At 52.2% G+C, this 21,232-nt stretch overlaps 1 protein-coding gene across 4 annotated transcripts in view; it reads right to left on the bottom strand.

Annotated features, from left to right (window-relative positions):
* Arhgap23 (Rho GTPase activating protein 23) overlaps positions 1–21,232 on the bottom strand; it is a 102,210-nt gene that overhangs the window by 73,331 nt on the left and 7,647 nt on the right. For 2 of the 4 annotated variants that reach the window (XM_063270143.1, XM_063270146.1), the window contains exon 1: positions 17,110–17,263. The exons of the other annotated variants lie outside the window; for them this stretch is intronic. In XM_063270143.1, coding sequence (XP_063126213.1) covers positions 17,110–17,172 — 63 coding nt within the window. In that variant the 5' untranslated portion in view covers positions 17,173–17,263. Of the gene's footprint in view, positions 1–17,109; positions 17,264–21,232 lie in introns of those variants that run through there. 4 annotated transcript variants of the gene reach the window in all.

Genomic DNA, 21,232 nt, shown 5'->3' with positions numbered 1-21,232 from the left:
CCATATGGCTCATACATTTTATATGAATTTATCAAAATTGTAAGAATTGGCAAAGTCAGAAATAAAACGTGGGGCGGGGTGTTAATAGCAGCTGCTGTGAATTACCCTTGCATCAGGAGCAGGGGGCCTAGAATGCTGCAGAGACCCAACCTGGAAGGCTCCTCCTACCCTGGGTATCCCCAGGGCCTGAATAGTCCTGGTCCTGAAGGACACCGGCTCCAGTCTACATTGTCTCAGAGCTGCTTTTATCCCCTTTGGGGTCCTAGAGAGTCCCACACAGGGGAGTGTCTGGGCTGCCAGGGGCCCTGACAGACACAGAAAGTCCCTGATCTTGACAGAATACCATCCCTTAGAAACTGAACAATGGCCACTCTCCCCAGCCCTGCCCATGCAGGAGTGGTGGGACTATGGAAGACTTTTCTGACTTAGTGTGGGACTCCTGTTTGAAATCTGGCCTCACAGAGCACGCATAGTCTGTGTTAAACTCCAGTGAGCCTACAACCACCTGTAACACACACACAAGGGTGTGTCCACGAAGGCTCATACCTGTTTTCATGCTCCAAGGATTTTGACTACACACTGGCGGACGCAGTTTGTCACTGTCACAGCCAGCAGCGCACCCTGCTGGCTCATGGATGCCACTTCAGGTCATCTCATTTGGAAATGAAAGGGACAAGGTGTCATTCCTGGGACACACACACACACACACACACACACACACACACACACACACACACACGGAACATACCCCCTGCATTCTCCAGGACTCTCAGCTCCAATGAATGATGCATAACCCCATCCCCCAATCACTTACAGGAGAAAGGTCTCCTGCAAGACAGATCAAAGTCTTCAGTGTCTTGAGCCTTGAGGCCTCCCTTTGGTCCCACAGTACCGAGGAGGCTCAATTCCCTCTCCTGAAGACATTGGGAGACACCAGTCATTCTTAAACCAGGAGCTTCCTGCAGTAACTCCTCTTCAAAATCATCATACCCATCCCATCACTGGCCAGCTCATTTGAGACAGACTGCAAACTCAGTGTGAGTTACCCCCCCCCCCAGTTCTTCCTGTTGTCTTACCACCTGGCACCTGGGCAGAGACAACAGGTGCACTCACTGGTTTCCTTGAGGGGAGAAGAGAGGGAGAGCTCAGCTCCAGTCCAGTTGAGACCACATTCCCTCAGAGGGCAGGTTTCAGCAGACTCCTAACATCTCCCCCAGGGCACATGGGGTTCTCTGCTCAAGGAAAGCTCTCAGCCTCACCTCTGAAACCACCCCACCCCCTCACCTTAGCCCTGCCCAACCTGCTGATGCTACTACCTCTCCATGCCCCTGTATGCTGGCCTGCCATGCCTCTGAGCAGAACCTCTCCCTGGTTTAGCCTGCGCTGTGTCAGAGGCAATCCTAGGAAGTGAGGAGATATGCAGCTTTAGGAGGCCAAATGCCCTCCACTATACTTCTGACTATGAAGGAGTTGAAAGGGCTTCTAGGTTGGGATGGAAGACATCTCTTATGTCCAGACCCTCGTCTTCAGTCAGTCAACCCAGCTCTCTCCTCAGACATGGAATCTCAGGCACAACAGAAGTAGATGACAGGGACAGGAGGTAGTAGCACATGCCTTTAATCCCAGCACTCAGGAGGCAGAGGCCTTAGATCTCTGAGTTCAAGGCCAGCCTGATCTACGCAGCTAATTCCAGGACAGCCAGGACTACATAGAGAGACCATGTCTCAAACAAACAAAGAAGAAAGAGGTGGAGAGGAAGAAAGGAGGAAGAGGAAGAAGAGGAGGAGGAAAGAAAGAGAAAGAAGCGGAGGACTGGAGAGATGGCTCAGAGGTTAAGAGCACTGGGTGCTCTTTCAGAGGGCCCAGGTTCAATTCCCAGCACCCAAATGGCAGCTCACAACTGTCTGTAACTCCTACTCCAGGGAATCAGACACCCTTACACAGTCATAACACCAATGCACATAAAATAAAAATAAATTTATAAAGAAGTAGCCGGTAGGTCCTCTGTACACACAGCACCTGTGAGCCGTGAGGTGCCACCCATCCCCTGCTTCCTTACCCAGCCATGACTGGAAAGGGAATTCTGTGCTCACCCATGGACCGCTGAGGGGAGGGGGACAGAGGCTGGGAGAAAGATCTACACGAATCTCAGCGCTCAGGAAGGAACATACCCCAGGCATTCACAATGACCCTTTTCTAAGCAGCATTAAGGTCACCTGTCAAGTGCACACTTGCTGAGCAAAGTTTTCAGGAAGGCATTCAGAAACGGACAGGTGGGAGGTGTCATCCACCCGGCCTCCTGCCCACCATCAGGGTGGACCCTGCCACCCAAAGCCCAGGGACCCAGCCCACTTCCCATCCACACCCGCTCTGCGCTGCTTGGTTTCCCTCTGGGAGGTCAGTCTAGGCTGACAATATTTTGGTCTCCAGGCCCTGGAGGACACACTGCTGGCCTCCACACCCCGCACCCCCTTCCCTGTGCTCTAGTCACCCCAGCCTCTGGCCTCCTTCCAGTTCCCGTGAGCACCGTGCTCCTGTCCAGCCTCTGCAGCATGCTGGAATATTCTGTTGCCTTCAAGCCCTCCTGCTTCCCCAACCCTTACCCCACCCACCCCCACCCACCCTGGAGCGTCTAGCACTAATGTCTGCCAGCACACCAGCTCCAGGTGCTCAGCACTGACTGCTTGGACTAAGGAGCCCCAGGACCCACACGACAGAAGAAGAGAACTGATCTTATGTGTCCCGGAACTCCCTCTACAGACCAGGCTGGCCTCAAACTCAGAGATCTGCCTGCCTCTGCCTCCTGAGTGCTGGGATTAAAGGTGTGCACCTCGATAAAAAAGATTTGTTTAAAGTCACTTCACACACATACTGTCCTGGTGCCCAACCAATGCCAGGTCTCTGGGCACCCTCCTGGGCCATGTATGTTTATGAGGCGATTTTAACCTGGGAGGCCAGGACTGTGTCTGCTTTGAAGGGACAGTGTGGCCCAGGTGGGCATCAGCTTCTGAACTTGGGGGTGAGGAGCCAGCAATGCTTTCATCCCTGGGGTGTCCACCCCTCCCTCTGTGGGCCCACCGGGTACAGAGACTACTTCAACTCTTTCTTGTTTGTTTTGAGACAGGGTCCCACGTAGCTCCGGTTAGCCAAGGATGACTTTAAACTTCTGATCCTCGAGTCTCCAGCTCTCAAGTGCTGGGGACAGGTTTGTGCTACCGCACCCATACTTCAGTTTTTTGTCCTTTTTTGGTGGGAGCTTTGGCGTCAAGAAGTAAGGGGGCGGGGCACACAGGGATAGACAGGAATCTGCTTCCATATAGCCATGCCTTAGCCCCATATTCCGTGTTCCAGCTACAAGCCCTCCTCACGTTTTCAAACATGCTAGACACAAGTACTTGCCTATATTCTCCAGTCCTGTCTCCTTCCCATGACTCCTGACTAGTCTCCCCACCTCACCTGGCAGCTGAATGGTAGGCCCAGGTCCTGCTGTGTGTCATATCCCTGCCAGATGCTTCTTCCTGTGGCAGTCACCTATGGCATGCCAAGCCTAGCTCGTGGCCACCTCAACTCATGCACCCTAACTATCAGTTTCTTCCTCTAGGCCCAGCCCAAAGAGACACCAGCTGTCGGGCTTTAGCGTGCTTGCGTGCACAGGCTACAAGAAGGCAGCTGAGATAAGCGGAAAGGATAAGATGAGAACAGAAGGGAGTAGGGGACGGGGAAGGGGGAGCGGGATGGTCCAGCCAGACGTGAGGAGCGACAAATATGCGAAGTACGCCTGCCCCGGAGCTATGAATAGTGCAGCTAGGTTGCCAGCCGGGTCGCAGCCCCCCGCCCCCACCCCGCCCCACGGAACAAACTGCACCGGGCTTGAAATGAGGTGAGAGCCCAGGGGGCAGAAACCGCTTCTGCTTGACAGGGCTGAGCTGTGAAAATGAGAGGCGTGGCCATGCAAAATAAGAGCAGCAGGCACCTCTTACTGGTGGATCCCTGCCTACCAGCAAGTTTGGGGCGGAATGATCACTCTACCCTAGGCAGCACCCGCAAGCTGAAGAGGCTGCCTTTTCTAAATCCATAAGGCTGGTCATCATCAGTCACCAGTCACCGCAGAGCCGAACCCCAAAGATGCCTCGGGGCTGCTGGAGACCTCCCCATTCCCATCACTGCCCTAATAAGGTTCTGCCTCTCTGGGACGCCATTCCTCACTACCATAGCCCCAGGTCAGCCTCGCTTTCTGGAAATGCAAAGGTCTGAGCTCACACAGCTGAGCACTTAGGCAACATCTGAACCAGTCCCTGCCCCAAAGGTACACACGTTAAGCTTAAGGGCCTGAGAGTGGAACTGCAGCCCTATCCTGTCCCCTATGTGTCCCCAAACAATTCAAATTTCAGATTCTAATCTAGGACCATGGAAAGGTTCTCACCAAGTGGGGCTCTAGATGGAGGGGTTGGCACACTAGGTAAAGAAGGGTCTCAGAGCCTGGGGCTCAGTCTCCACCCTGTGTAGCCCTGGTCTCACCCAGTCCCTCTCCAAGCCTCCACCTCCTGAGCTGTAAGGGATCCTGCAGGGTCCTGCAGGGGACTCAGCTGAAGGCCTGGCCATCTAGGAGCTGCTCAGCAAGTTTTAGTTCAATCCCCAAAGGATTTGCGGAAATTAAAAGCAGTCTGAATTTCTAAAGATCAAAGGGGTAGATGTGCAACAAACAAAGCAGATGGGGACTTGGGGTTCAAAATGCCCAAGCTGAGGGTGCCTGTACCCCAGAACTGGGGATGTGGTGTCAGGGGGCAGGGGTCACTGAGAACTCAAGGCCAGCCTAGGACACACACTGAGTTCCAGGCTTCAACAACCTGGTGAGACTCTGTCTCAAAAATTAATAATCAATTAAAGCAACAACAACCACCAGGGGCTGGAAAAATGGCTCAGTGGTTCAGAGTAACTGGCTGTTCTTCTGAAGGACCTGGGTTCAATTCCTAGCACCCACCTGGCAGTTCACAACCATCTGTAACTCCAGTTCCAAGTAACCCGAGTCCCTCTTCTGAGCTCCTCAGACACCAGACACACACAGTACACACGCAGGCAAACCACCGCCTGCGTGCACTAACAACAACAACACTAACCACTCAAATAAGGGAAACATAAATATGTAAACGAGACCAATCCCTAGACCCCACAAGATAGAAGTCGAGAACTGCCCGGCCCCGGTTATGTGCTGTGGCACACACACACACACACACACACACACACACACACACACACACACACACACACACAGACACAGACACACACACACACACCCCTGTCTTCCTGTGGTCACTGCCATATTGCCTAACACAAAGGTACATGTAAGGGGCTGGGTGTGATAGGCACATGCCTTTAATCTTGGCACTCAGGAAGGAGAGGCAAGCAGACATCTGCGAGTTTAAGGCCAGCTTGGTCTACAGAGTGAGTTTCAGGACAGCCAGGGCTAGACAGACCCTGTCTTAAAGAGTTCGGTGGGAGGGGAAGAGGTCACCAGGTCACCACTGGTGGCTCTAGAGTACCTCATGCCCTGGATCTGTGGTCAAGGCTTGCTCTTCATGGAGTCAGGAACCCCAGGGTTCTTTTTTGCCTGTCTGTCTGTCTGAGACAAGGTCTTCACTATGTAGCCCTAACTCTCCTGGAATTTGCTCTGTAGAGCAGGATGGCCTTAACGTTGAACTCAAAGATCCACCTATCTCAGCCTCTGGAGTGCTGGGATCCTATCCTACCCCAGGATCCTATCAGTAAACACAGGCTTCTCTAAGAAGCTTCAAGAAGGCATGACTGTGGAGGAGGCGAGGTTTACCAATGCTGGAGGAGTTGAGCCATCCCAGCAGACGTTAGAAACCTGTCCAACAACAGACAGCTTAAAGGTGGGAGGAGCTGAGACTCACACCCATGCTGTGTGTGTGTGTGTGTGTGTGTGTGTGTGTGTGTGTGTGTGTGTGTGTTTACCAGAGCCACCAGCAGGGATGTCTTCCTCTCCCTTATTATGCTAGCCCTCCTTGGATTGCAGCTCTCTGCTCTGGGATAGGTGGGCCTATGCTGGGCTGTGGGAGGTGGCCACCCATATGCTTTGTGTCAGGCAGTATGGCAGTAACTACAGAAAGGCTGTAGGATTCAGAACGATCTGTCTGTTAAGCTGGCAACATATTTTCTCTCTCTCAGAATTTGGTTTGTTTTTTATTTTGCTTTTATAATAAACATACAATTGCCTAGTGATGGTTCTGAGCACCCACCCAACAGAAGGAATTTTACTGAAGAGTTCTCACTTAGGACTGGGGTATGGCTCATTGGCTGGAATTCTTCCACAGTGTGTATGAAGCCCTGGGTTGGGTTCCCAGCTCTACATAAGCCATCATGGTGGTACATTCCAGTAACAGCAGCATTTGGTGGAGTCAGAGGACTAGAAGTTCAAAATTATCTTTGGCTACCAATCAAGTTTGAAATAGGTTTGAGATATACTAGACTCTGTCTCAAAAAAAAAAAAAAATTCCAAGGCTGGAGAGGTGGCACCAAAGAACATCAATTACCCTTCCAGAGGACCTGGGTTTGACTCCCAGCAGTCACATGGTGGCCCACAACCCTCCGTAACTCCAACTCCAAGAGATCTGATGCCCTCTTCTGGCCTCCTTAGGCACCAGGCTCACACGTGGTGCACAGGCATCCATGCACATAAAACATCTAGAGATATTAAATTTTTTTAAAGTTAAAAAAAAAAGGTCAGGTATTGGTGGTGAAAGCCTTTAATTCCAACACTTGAAAGGCAGAGGTGTGTGGATCTCTAAGTTCAAGGCCAGCCTGGTCTGCAGAGTGAGTTCTAGGACAGCCAGGGCTACACAGAGGGACCCTGTCTCAATAAACAAACAAACATAATTTTGTAAAGTATTAAAGGCACTACAGATGCATGTTCAAGGGCCACTATAAAGCACTTTTTTTAAAAAATATTTATTTATTTATTATGTATACATCATACAGCTTTCTGTCTGCATGTGTGCCTGCAGGCAAGAAGATGACCCCAGATCTCATTATAGATGGTTGTGAGCCACCATGTGGTTGCTGGGAATTGAACTCAGGACCTCTGGAAGAGCAGTCAGTGCTCTTAACCACTGAGCCATCTCTCCAGCCCTATAAAGCACTTTTTTAAAGATTTATTCATTTATTATATATAAGTACACTGCAGCTGTCTTCAGACACATCAGAAGAGGGCATCGGATCTCTTTACAGATGGTTGTGAGCCACCATGTGGTTGCTGGGAATTGAACTCAGGTCCTCTGGAAGAGCAGTCAGTGCTCTTAACTGCTGAGCCATCTCTCCAGCCCCCACTATAAAGCATTTACAGACTCAAAGTGAGCTCCTGTAGGCTAAGCAATGTGCAGCCCCAGCACCCCAGAGGCAGAGGCAAGAGGATTTCCCTCGAGCTCCAGCCTGGCTAAGACTACACAGACCCTGTCAAAAGACTGATGTAAGTAAATAAAGAAAAACAGCACCACGCGGGGTCACCGAGATCCAAGCTGAATCCGTAATCTGTGTTTTACTCGCCTTGGCTCTAGTCCCCTTTCTGACTCTGTACCACTGCTCCTTGGGCCAGCCCGGGTCTTTATACCATGATATTTTAGGCAAGGGGCCGTGGGAACAGTCTGGACTGTCAGGTAATGGAGACAGGAATCTCGCAGGCCATTGTTTATAAAAATCTTAGTGGAGTCTTTTTGTCTGGCTTTTGGGCAATAGGAAAAGCAGACAAGGAACCCCTTGAGGGCAGGGCTGTGTGGAGCCCAGGGTGCTTACAAGTAATGACCACCCATGAAATGAAGGCTGGTTTGCTTGAAGATCCGGTCACTGCCCAATCTTTCCCAAGCCACTTCGCCTCCTCTGCTGCCCCAGGCTGTAGTTGGAGGAGGACAAGAGGAACACTATGCCAGCTGTGCCTGGGAATGTCCTTGGCAGCCCCAGGCTGAGCCTGGTCCCTCAGATAAGCTAGTACCTAGCATTGAGCGACCTGGGTCCCTGGGACCCAGTGCAGGAGGCGAAGGCTGCGGAGGGAGGAAGTGGATGAATGGGCTCTGTCATCAGCCTGGGTGACCTATCCCCATCGCTTCCTTCTTGTACACCTGCCCACCCTTAGCTGTCACAACTCCTCCCCCAGGTGCAGCCCAGCAGGGGCCCACAGCCAAGGTCTCATTAGAGCTAATGAGAGCTCAGCTGTGTAGATACAGGGAGCAGCAAAGAAAGCCCCACCCCTTCTGGGGGAAGAACCAGAGGCCACGCCTCCAAAAGATTTCCTCAATTCAGTGTGAGGACAGTTCGTGTCTTAAGTGACACTTTCAAAGAATTGCATCACTGTGCAGTTTCAACGTGTGACCATTACGGAATACTTAAAACACTCTACAGTGCTACAGTTTACTAGGCAGTGAGATCTGGTCATTAGATCTCATGGCTACAGTCAGGAGGAAGAGAGGAAGCAGTGCATCAGGGTGGGACAAGGGCCTATCTGGCTGACTGGTCTGTTTCCCCTGTCCACACCACTCCGCCCCAACACCCAGAGTCCCCCTCAGGAAACCCCCTCATTCTTTACCTGGATGTCACCTTTTCTTTTCTCTCTCTCTCTCTCTCTCTCTCTCTCTCTCTCTCTCTCTCTCTCAGTTAATTAAGCCCGGCGTGGTGGCACAAGCCTTTAATCCCAGCACTCAGAAGCAGAGGCAAACAGATCTCTGTGGGTTCACAGCCTCATGGAGATGGAGCAGCGGATGGTCCTGAACTCTAACTTCCCAGTATCTGCCCGGAGTGCTGGGATTACGTGCGTGCACCACCGCCCAGTTTATCCAGTGCTGGGGGTTGAACCCAGGCCTTTGTGCACACCAGACAAGCACTTATCACTGATATACACCGCCAGTCCTCTTCTAGCTTTCTTCTTAACTTCAAGAAGAGTCTCAACTGTCCAGGCCTTGAACTCTTGATCCTTTAGCCTTGGCCTCCTGTCACCCGGCCTAGCTCTCACGACAGCTCGCGCTTGTTCTGCCTCCCTCTCTTCTGTGCCTGCCTTTTTTCTGGGCCTCACGTTCCCTAAAGGATAAACAGGGAGTTGGGAACGGTGCCCTCTCTGATTAGTTGTTCTACTCTTCTCCTTCCCTCTCTCCCCTGGGCAAGCCATTATTGTCTCCTCATTGATAAGAAGTCTGGGGAAGACAGAGGTCTTTGCTCAGAAGCGGGGGAATCTCCATTCAGAGGTGGGGTCTCCACTCAGAGGTAGGGGTCTCTGCTCAGAAGCGGGGTCCCCAGCTTTCTAAAGGCTCTAAGGAGTGGGGAAGCCTCTTTGACACAAATCCCTACTCCACCCCTCTATGTGCCCCCGGTCCTGTGGTCCTGCCCTAGTCTCCCAAGCGGTTCTCCCAGCAGTGGTAGAAATTAACAAGAAGACAGTGCTGGTTTGGGAGCCCAATACAGACAGAAATCAAATTGCTGGGTGAAAGAAACCGGTCACCAGCCAGAAGGAATTCTACCGTTCCCTAAAATGACACCCTGACTTGTCACGGGTCAGACCCCTAGTCGTTGGGCATGGCTCTAACATGTACCCCAGCCCACCACATTCCTGGTCCCCACAGGGCTCCTGCCCCATGTCCATGCCACAGAGGCCAGCAAGCCCTTTGCCCAGTCTGCCCAAGCTCTCTCTCCTCTCAAGAACACAGGCTGAGCTTTGAAAGGGTCACTTCAAAGAGGGCCAGTCTGTGGAGAACCCAGCCAAACCCAGGGCCAGCTCCTCCGCCAGATTCCTGGCAGCTGTCAACAAAGGCTCCAGTGTTCCCCCGACCCCCAGATGCCCCCGAATGCACTGGGCATAAGGCTTTCCTTCCCAGCTTCGCTCCTACGGGCCAGACTCTGCTCCAGTGAGCAGCTGAGGCAGGCCCCTGCTACATGAGAGGCTGTGTTGGTGGGCCAGGAAACTCCCCTCCCTTAGCACTCAAATCCAGGATGAGCAGGCAGCCCCCAGGACCAGTGGCCCTAATGCCTCCCTGCTCCTCGGTCACCCAGTCTTTCTGGCTCTACAATGACCTCCTACCAGACCACATTATATCAGACAAGGCTTTCCTGGCTTCTTCTAGTCCGCCTGTTCAGAAATACCTGGCCTCTGAAGAGTCACTTAGCCCCAACCATAGTGGCCAGCCTTTAGTGCTCCTTCCAGACCAGGCATCTGGCCACAGGCTCAGTCCCCAGTGTGCACAAGTCCAGGAAACAGTCCTTTTAACTGCCGTGACACAGCATAAATACCCAAGCAGTGCCCCCCAGGGGGTTCTGCCCTGACCTTTAGCTCAGTGCCGGAATTATCACCTGTCCACGTTATTGTCCAGCAGGGCTTGGGTACCTCCAGTGATGGAGGCCTCACTACTTCCAGGCACGCTCATTTCTCTTCAGATTACTCTGACCATGAATGTCTGTTTTGTTTGTTTATGGCAATGTCTTATGTAGCCCAGGTTAGCCTCAAGCACATTATGTAGCCAAGGACGATCTTCAACTTCTTTCGGATGCTCGTGCCTCCACCTCCCAAGTGCTGAGAGTATAGGCCTGACTACTGTGCTCGCTCAATCCACTGCAGACCCAGGGCTTGTACGAGCGGGGCAAGCCTCTACCATCCGAGCTGTATCTCACTCCTCTGTTGGTTTGGTATCTTGAAGTTTTCATTTATTTGCTGTCGTGCTTGGTTTTGTTGGCTTTTAAAGCAGGTGTCCCTTTGTAGCTTAGTCTGTTGTGGAGGTCACAAGGTAACCAATGCCTACTTTGAACTGGTGGTGAGGGGTTGGGGATTTAGCTCAGTGGTATAGTGCTTGCCTAGCAAGCGCAAGGCCCTGGGTTCGGTCCCCAGCTCCGCCCGGGGGGTGGGGGGGGAGGAACTGGTGGTAAGCCTCCAGTCTCCCACTAGGGTTAGGATTATGTTTTTTTTTTTTTTAAAGATTTTATTTTATTGTATGGGTATACTGTAGCTGCCTTCAGACACACCAGAAGAGAGCATCAGATCTCATTACAGATGGTTGTGAGCCACCATGTGGTTGCTGGGATTTGAACTCAGGACCTCAGGAAGAGCAGTCAGTGCTCTTAACCACTGAGCCATCTCTCCAGCCCCTAGGATTATGTTTTATGTAACCCAGCTTAGCCCCAAACACATTACATAGCCAAGGATGATCTTGAACTTCTGATCCATAACTCTTTAGGGTCATGGGAGATGTGAGTTATCACCCCCAGCTAATGGGTGCTACTGAGCCAGCTGTGCTGTGGTTACAGCTCATGGCTTCCAAAGCCTGTGCTCTCATGCCCATTCATTGATTATTATTTGCCTAACATTGGCTGCCAATAGAGATTGGCCTGGTTCCCCTGGCTCAAGCCTCATCGTATCTGAGGTTTAAAAAAAAATAGAGGCCTTCAAGAGCTCAGATACAGCTCAGTCACAAAGTGCTTGACTAGCATGTGTAAGATTCAAGCCTCAAGTCCACATGAAAGAAAAATTGGAGGCCACTGTCCAAAGCCACACAGTAACGATGGGGTAGAGTTAAAACAAGAATGAAGAGGGTAAGGCCCAACCTAAACACGCAACCATAGGGTGCTCCAGACTCCCAAGGGCCTGAGGGCCATACCAGGCCCAGGCCCAGGCCCAGGCCCAGGCCCCAGGCCCAGGCCTCAGGCCCTCATCTTCCAGGGCCCATCTGCTGGGTCAGAGGGTAGAATGCCAAATATCTCACAGTGCGCAGGTCCCTAAGAGCAGATGGAGCTGCAGCCTGGGGGGCCTGACTGACTAACGCTAACTTAGACCAGGAAAAAAAAGAACAGAAAGGAAGGGTGACCCAATAGCCCAAGTACGTAATTAAGAGTCAAAGGAAGCTGGAGATATCCCTGGGCCCATGGTTTAGGACAGACGCAGGCTGGGAATCCAACACCTGCTCCTTGAGAGATAAATAGCTGATAACCGTGCAGCTGGCTGAGAGAACTATAATCCCGTGACTGACTCACGAGAGTGGACATTTAAGGCCTGACCTGGCTACAGAGCGAATTCAAGGCCAGCCTCCTTAACTTAAGCAAGATCCTGTCTCAAAATAAAAAGTAGAAGGGCTAGAAAGATGGCTCGGTGGTTAAGAGTGTCACATGCTCTCCCAGAGGACCTAGGTTTGATTCCTAGCACCCACATGGTGGCTCACAAAACCATGTAAAAATCTAGTTCCAGAGGATCAGATGCCTTCCTCTAACCACCACATGTGGTACACAGACACACATGCAGACAAAATACCCATATGCATAAAATAATAAAGTAAATTAAAAGAAAAAATAAGGGGTTGGGGATTTAGCTCAGTGGTAGAGCGCTTGCCTAGCAAGCACAAGGCCCTGGGTTCGGTCCCCAGCTCCGGAAAAAAAGAAAGAAAAGAAAAAATAAAAGTAAACACGGGCCAGGCATATAGACGGTGAGAAAGCACTTGTCTCGGATGCACAAGGCTCCAAGACTCAAGCCTCAGCTCTCAGTCAGGCTGGTGGTGCATGGCCTTTAATCCCGGCAGGAGGCCAAGGCAGGGGGAGGAGGACAGAGAGGACAGCTGGACACAGGGCCAGGTAGCAGAGCACGGAGCTAGCTTAGGCTAGCAATCCTAAGCTAAGCCAGAGCCAAGCACCTCGGGACTGTGATGGCTGTGAGGCTGGCCTTTGATTCAGCCTACAGACTTGCCTCAGACCTCTGGGAAATCTAGAGTCAAGTGAAACAGTAGAGCCAGGAGCTTTGGAGGCAGAGGAACCTGGTAGCCTTGGAAGGCAGTGGTGACAGGAGGCCCTCGGAGACTTTCCCTTCTTCCCTAGGCTCGGCTCTGGCACTCTGTGCAGACAACACAGCAACCCTCCCAGGTTGTCTTCCCAAGACCCTAACCCTCCTACGTGCTGAGGATGGGTGCAGGATTCTGTGGGTTGTCACACATTGTCTCACCATTTATGCATCCAGTTAGTCAGTCGGTCAGTCAACAAACATTCTCTAGGTGCTGGCTGGGTGCCAGACTGTGTGGGTAACAAGACAGACATGACACCTTTCGTCAGTTGGAATGAGGTTAAGAATGTGCTCAGCGCCTGGGCTTTGTCTCTCACTGTGCGACCTTAGGAAGCCATGGAATCTCTTCGTGTGACTGGGATGCAGTAACACACCTGCCCACCATTAAACACCATGAGCATATTTTATAGATCTGCCTGCCTTTGACTCACTCAAGTCTGACAGGGAGACTGACAAGTCTCCCATCCCAATGCCCAGGAGAGAGCTAGGCCCAGGTCACCCCAGGAGACCAGTGGGGGAGGCTTCTGGCTTGCATTCTGCAAACATTTATGGAGGGCTGCCCTGTGCCAGGCACTGTGCCGGGCGTTAGGACACAGATGAACAGGACACATTGTCCACTCATCTCTGCCACAGCCCCCAGGACTCAGTCCCAGAGACTAGCACCGGTGGGGTGTGGGGGGAAACAGCGCCATGGACAGAACTCTGAGAGCCTAGGCCTCAGAGGACCCGAGTCCTCACCTGCCACTCACAGGCTGAGGAGCAAGATACCATACAGCATCCTTTCCCACTGTAGCATGAGAAGCGGAACAAGATAGGCCCTTTCGTTTTGACCACGCTGACAGGTAGTGAACATCCCCTCCCAAGTAGCTCAAACCCTACTATGTCCAAAGCCAAGGCCATCTGGGCCCCGATGTTGCCCTGGATGGCAGAGATGTACTCCCAGTACAGCCTGGCACTGCCCTGCTGACACGCTGGCACAATTTCACCAGAAACAGGGGCCTGGATCTAAAGTCGGGCTGTTTGAAGGGTGGGGAGTGAGCATGGGGAGAGGCAGTGCCAGCTCCCACAGGCCCTATTCATGACAGAGTCGGGGTGGCAGAGCAGGATAATTAAAACCAGGCTTTGTCTAAATCCCTGACAGAGCCAATCCCTCACCTTTGAACCACTGCAGACAGCAAAGCAGGGCTGATGCACAAGGGACAGAGAATGCCAAGGGACTACCACAGGCTGGAGCTCTGGTGGCCAGCCTGGGGGTGGGGGAGGGAGGCTGAAGACCATGGAATGATTCCCCACCCATAATCACTGAGAGATACCTAAGGCTGTGCCACCCTGACAACCAACAAAACAAGCAACCAAGTTCCAAATCAGCAGGAGGATGGCTTGATGTGGATTCTCCTAAATGGGCACAGACTCAAGGGGGTGTGGCAGCTGGACTGACGGTCAGTCAGGACTCTAGAACCAGGTGGCCCCTTCCTCCCCTGCTCTGTTCTTTACTACTAGTTAACTGCGCCTCAGTGTCCTCAACTGTAAAATGGGGCGAGGAAGACAGTGCCCACCTTGAGGGGATAATCTGACAAATAAAAGAATGAGCTATGCAGATCCGGCCCCAGAGGAACTGCTATCAGACCTTAGCCATATCACTGAGGAGGCTGAGACAGACAAAGCCAGCCTGGGCTACATAGTGAATATCTCAAAAAGAAAACTCTCTAGCACTAAGGCACATGCTCATCTGAATGTCTGCGTGCTCTCTGGGTCTCTCTAGAGATCTGCACTGGGGTCCAGCATCGCCGGAATCCACCTACGGGAGGAAACATCCCTGTACCGTGCACAGACTGCTTTGGGGTGCTGCAGTTCACAAACCTGCCCCTGGAAAGCTCTCCTGAATAGCCAGCCCCAATCCTTCACCCCAACACTTAGTCCAGTCACCCACTCTGTAGTCTGTCTTTTATATTTATCTTCATCATCATCATCATTGTCATCGTCGTCATGGGTGTGTTGTCATCGTCATCCTGGCGTTTCTCTATGTAGCCCCTGGCTGTCCTGAAACTCCCTATGTAGACCAGGTTGGCCTCAAACTCCAACATCTGCCTGCCCCTGCCCCTGCTTCTCTGCTGGGCTTAAAGGCACCACCACGCCCAGCTGCAGTCTTTTAACTTTACACAAGAAGTTTCAAAGTATCCTTGCAATGAGAGATGAAGCAACCCCACTGCCCACCCCCACAGGGCCTGACTTTGTTATGCCGCACCCTCCCTCACCCCCACACCAACTCTGCCAACAACACCGCATCCTTTCACCATGCGTTCAGGGCTGCCCTGAGAGAGGAAGAAGACCTCATCCATACTACCTCATGAAAGACTTGTTCCCTTAGCGGCTCTGGGGACCACGTAACCTGCCCCACCCCAGCAGTAACCAAGCTGTCTTCCTGAGACCATTCCCCCAAACCTTCTTTCTTATAATTTACTTCTTTATATTTTATGTGCACTGACGCTTTGCCTGCATGTGTTTGTGAGGATCCTATGGTCACACGGAGTTGGGAGCTGCCATGTGGGTGTTGGGAATTGAACCCAGGTCTTCTTGGAAGAACAATCAGTGCTCTCAAAGGCTAAGCCATCTCTCCAGTGCTCCCCTCCTCCAGCTTTATTATAATGACCACCAGAACTCAGGTTCCAGCCCAACAATATCACCACACCTTTAGGTCAAACCCTACCAGTAAAATAGGGACTAGCATTGCCAGGCAAGAGGGGGCACACCTTTAATCCCAGCACTTGGGAGGCAGAGGCAGGTGGATCTCTGATTCGGAGGCCAGCCTGGTCTACAGAGAGAGTTCCAAGTCAGCCAGGACTACACAAGGAAACCTTGTCTTGAAAAAGCAAAAAGTAAAATAAAAGAAAAAAAAGTAACTAAAACTAATGCTTTACTAACAAACACACACTTTGAGACCCTCCAGTCTAGCACTTCGTAGAGGTGATCCACTGTTCTCATCACTTGAAAGGAGAAGACAGGGCCTGGAACACAGGACCTCAGAGATCCCAGCCAACTGGGGGGGTGGGGGGGTGGATCCAACCACATGTGGGCAACTGGAGGAAGCCACCAGGGCCAGGGGCCTTTGGACCAAGTCTGCAGGCCAAATGACTAGTTTTGGAGTGGAGTTTCAAATCTCCTGCCGTCAGCTCTGGCCATTTTGAAAATGGGGTTGTTTCCCTGGCAGTGGGGAGAGGTCACCCACTAGAAACCCACAGAGGGTATGGGTGGACGCAGTAAGGGGACAAGGATGAAGTACACTGTTGGTTAGGGGGAGAATCCAAAGAACTCAAGCTTAATGACCTCCACTCCTGCCCCCTGTCCATCCTGAATTTCAAGTTTATAATTAGGAAACACATTTTGGCTGGAGGGAGGGGTAAGGAAGCCGACTGAGGGAGAACTTAATACATCTAGTCCAGACACCAGAGTCTCCTAAAAAGTTTGCAAAGTATATGCCCGCTGGACCAACACCCCGAGGGCAGGAGCCCGCTGGAGTGTCAAAAGAGGGAGTGGTTCAGTCATGGTCTTGACCCTCAGACTGGACACCAGGGAACTTCTTTTCCAAACTCAGGAAAACTATTGGCCAGACACTGTTTAGTCCTTCAGCTTACTCTGCCATTGTGAGCTGGGGGAGCTTAAACAGGACCGGCAGCCAGACTCCAAGGTAGGGGACTGACCCTGTTGGGAAGGTGAAGGCCCCTCCCAGCCTCAGCAGCTGGCAGATGAAAGAACCCAAGCAGAGCAGCCCAGCGCTGAGTAATGCCCCTGGCACCCCACTCCCGGACCCACCCACAGCCGAAGCGGGCAGAGAGGAGGGCCGGGCAGGGCTGGGGTCCCAGTCCGGAGCCCCGAAGCCTACAACGCAGCTCCACCCGGAGGGGGCGAGCTAAGGACGTCCTGCCCCGGGACCCCTCCCCCACTCCCTGTGGCTCCAGCTGTGCGGGGGCCTCGCCAACGGAAAACGAAAACTTGGGCAGAGGAAACCGTGGCGGGCGCCCCGCCTGAAAATCCTGGACAAAAGGCGCGGGCCTCCCACCCCCGCTGCCTGGCCGCCCAGGGCCTGGCACCAACACCAGCTGTGTGACCCCCCCGGCTCGGTAGCCCCGGGCCCGTCGGGGCCCCTACTCGGCGCCTCCCTCCAAGCCCTTGCCTAGCGCAGCTGTTCTTCCAGCGGGACACCAAGCTCCCACAGCAGTGCCCTCCGACGGGGGCGCAGTGACCCCAGCCCGGACGTCCTCCCAGGTCCCGCCCAGCTGACCCGGGCCCTGGTCAACCCTCACCTGGGGAGGCCGGGGCTCCGGACGCGGCGGGATCCCGACCAGGCAGAAAGCGACTCCATTCATCGGGCCGCAGTGGAGGCTCTGCGGTCAGCAGCCAGGGCACTGTTGGGGGCACCGGCCCGGGCCCAGGGGGCGGGGGACTGGGAACAGAGGGGCGGGCTCTCATCGCTCCGCCCCCAGGCCCTCCCCGCCCCTAGAAGCCAAACTCCAGACTCGAAGCTCCCCACGCGCTGCACAGAAAAGGGGACTGGCACAGGGGTCTACGCGGACCATGGAGCCATGGATCAGAACCGAGCCTGATCCAGAGACAAGGTCTCAGGGGAAACCGAGAGAAAGCCCCTAAGGGACCTGCCCGGATAGAAGTTAATTGGTGACCCCGAAAGAGGATGAAAGAACCCGAAAGAGGCACCAAACCCAGACACAGGGAAAGGCAGCCAGAAAGGGACCGAAACGGACCCAGAGGTCCAGAAAGCCTGTGAGGTCAATCCTGACCTCATCTCAGACAGGGAAAGAACGGTCAAAGCTTGGTAGAAGTACTCCAGAGCACCGGTTTTTCAGCCTATGGATCGTGACCCTTTGGGGGGGAATCAAAGGGCCCTTTCGCAGGGGTAGCATATCAGATATTTACATTATGATTTATAACAGTAGCAAAGTTACAGTTATCAAGTAGCAAATAAACCAGACAGTGGTGGAGCACACTTTCAGCACTCAGGAGGCAGAGGCAGGCAGATCTCTATGAGTTTGAGGCCAACCCTGTCTACAAACGAACTCCAAGACAGCTAGGGCTTTTACACAGAGAAACCCTGCCCGGAAGGGGAAAAAAAAAATAGCAACAAAAATAATTTTATGGTTGGAGGTCACCACAACGTGAAGAAGTGTACGAAAGGACTGCAGCATCAGAAAGGTAGAGAACCAACCACTGCTCTAGAAAGTCATGGAAGTTGAGGCACAACAGATATGGTTTGGGATAGGCCCTCATCTAGAAAGAATACCTCCCAGGAAGAATCTTAGACAGGATCTCACAGTGGTAGCCGAGTCAAGGGGAGAAGGGAGGTCTGACAGATACCCCAGACTTTTGGTGCCCACCACAGTGAGTACTATGGTTCATATCTCTGGTTGTGTAAAGACCTGCTCCACTAAGACAGCCCTATGAAGAAACTCCCACCGCTAGCCAGCCTTCCTGCTTCGCTGGGAGCTACCCCTAAAGAGACATTCCCGGCCTGAGCCAGACACTCACTTCACAGTCCTCCAAAAGAAAGAACCCCAGCCTGTTACCCCGGCTCACATACCCCCCACACAATCCTTCATGGAGCTGGGAAGTTCTTTTTGTTATCTAACTCTCATTCTTCCTTTTTTTTTCCAGTCCATGCTGGCTTCTTCCTAAACCTTTCACAGGAGTTTTTGTTTGTTTGTTTGTTTGGGGTCTTTCTTTGTCTCTCTTCTTTTTTTTTTTTTTTTTTTTTTTTTTTTTTTTTTTTTTTTTTTTTCGGAGCTGGGGACCGAACCCAGGGCCTTGTGCTTCCTAGGTAAGCGCTCTACCACTGAGCTAAATCCCCAGCCCCTGTCTCTCTTCTTTTAAAGAACACATAGATGTGGTTGTCCTGGAATTCACTGACCTCCAACTCACAGAAATCCACCTGCCTCTGCCTCCCTAGTGCCGGGGTTAAAAGGGTACACTACACCTGGCGATGCTTTGGGCTTTCTTTGGTACCCATTGGTTTGATGTTCTTGAGACAGGGTTCGGCAGAGTGACCTCGAACCTTATCCTTCTGCCTCTGCTTTCTGACTATTGGGACAGTAATCATGACTGACGCCACACCAGGCTTCTTACTTTCGTATTCCTAGACCCAGATTATGAGATGGGGAAGAAGCAGATACCCCCAAGAGATAGTGATGGATTTCAGGGAAGGCAGGCAGAGCAGAAAGGCTAACCCCCTGGGCCAGGAGAATACACTAAGGATGTTTGTTTTAACAGCACCTTCAGGGCGGATCCAGGCCCACCCTTGCTACTTGTTCCAGCTCAGAGCTCAGGGCTGCAGATTGTGAGAAGGGGGACATCAGTCAGGCCACCCCTACTCCTGTTATGCCTTACTAAGTCCCTTGCACTTAAAAGGATTCTCTTAGAAAGACTTCTCAAACTTTCACCCAGAGGTCGGAAGCCAGAATTACCTCTCTACTCCTAAAAAGTCCCTCCTACCACCTAACTGTAATCCGTTACAATGCCTGGAGCTTCTCCCTCTCACCACATGCGCCAGTTCTTCCTGTCCCCTCTGCCTGTCCCAAGGCATAGTGCCCCCCTGGCACGGGGTCCTTTCCTCCCAGAACAAAGGGTTGTCTCTATAAGGAGAGCTGATTGTAGGCGAGGCTGTGGGGGCAGGGAGGAGGGTGGTGGCCCCTGGGGTGCCCCTGGCTCACTTTTTCCAGAGCCAGATGCCCTCAGACCCTACAGGAGGCAGTAAGAGGAAGTGAGCTCACGCCGACCGGCAGGCCAATTCCTCCCTCCACAATGCACAGCACGAACCTCCTCCACCCCTCCCACTTCCCAGAAAGGGTACTCTCCACCCTGCTGCCCCTCCCACCTCTTCCTGCACCTTGACCTGCACCGCCCCCACACCCCCACCGGTCATTCCTAGCCATCTCCTCTGTTCTTCTTCCCCTGATATGCCCCCCACCCCTCGAACCCCACCAACCCCATCCCAGCTCCCCAACTCCTGTGCACTTTCCTCCATCCGTCCCAAAAGCCATTTTCTTCCTGGTTTGTTCTTTGGGGTTTGGGACAAGAGCGCTCCCAGTGAGTGGATTATGATTCTCCTGGGAATCCCCTTTATAGTCATTTATCTAAACCCCTCCACCAGCCCAGTCATGGCTGCTGACTCAGTCCTACCTCAGGGGGGCAAGTGACCTGCAAGGGTGTGGCTGGCTGGGTGACACTGAGGATACTATAGGGATCAGGCCCTGCTCCTTCCCTTCAGGGGCTTGTCATCCTTTTTTTTTTTCTTTTTAAAGATTTATTCATTTATTATATATAAGTACACTGTAGCTGTCTTCAAATACACCAGAAGAGGGCATCAGATCCCCCAGATGGTTGAGAGCCACCATGTGGTTGAAGGGAATTGAACTCAGTACCTCTGGAAGAGCAGTCAGTGCTCTTAACCGCTGAGCCATCTCTCCAGCCCCCGGCTGGATCATCCTTAACCATGATTCTATGGTGAGACCCCCAGAGCAACCCCATAAGGCTGGAGAAGCAGGAGGGCTGTCTGCTGGAGCTGTCCCTAGCTCTGTGGGGTTTCAAGGCTGAACTGACCTGGATGAAGGGAATGGAGAGAAAGGCATTCTGGGGTGAAGGTTCCCCATGGACAAAGACAGGGAGGGCTTCAGGTGGTGTGGAGACAGGAAGTGTGGAGAGATGAGGAAGGAAACAGGAGGATGTGAGAGACTGGGCTCCAGCACTTAGGTTTTGGCCTGGCTTGGCAGAAACTTCAGATAGTGGCGTGCTATGTTCTCTCTGGCACACAGGGAGGACAGGAACGGAAGACGGTCAGAAAGGAGGTTAGGGCTGGGGGTTGGGATTTAGCAGAATAAGGTAAGGAGCAGGGAGCAACAAATATCAGAGGTTTTGGGATTTGGCAACCTACTAGGTGAAGGGGGAAGGAGATAGAAGAATCTAGAACAACCTCAAGGCTTAGACTACTAGACTATTTGTGTAGGATGTTCCCAGGAGCACGAACAGGCCAGGCACCAAATCCAAGGTGAATGCTAACACTGAGTGAATGCTAATACTTAGGAAGGCCTTGCCATGCAGAGTATTATCATTTTATTTTTATTTTTATTTTTATTTATAGAAGTACACTGTTGCTGTCTTTAGACACACCAGAAGAGGGCACCAGATCCCATTACAGATGATTGTGAGCCACCATGTGATTTCTGGGAGTTGAACTCAGGACCTCTGGAAGAGCAATCAGTGCTCTTAACCACTGAGCCATCTCTCTAGCCCTACTATTTTGTTTAATGGATAAGGAAACTAGGGTTCAACCAACTATAGTACAACAAATACATTTGCGATTTTTGTTTTCTGGGTGGGGTGTGTATATACTCTGTGTGTGTGTGTGTGTGTGTGTGTGTG

This window comes from Rattus norvegicus, chromosome 10, assembly GCF_036323735.1.
Source record: "Rattus norvegicus strain BN/NHsdMcwi chromosome 10, GRCr8, whole genome shotgun sequence".
NCBI classification, from domain to species: domain Eukaryota; kingdom Metazoa; phylum Chordata; class Mammalia; order Rodentia; family Muridae; genus Rattus; species Rattus norvegicus.
This window is presented reverse-complemented; position numbering and strand designations above follow the sequence as displayed.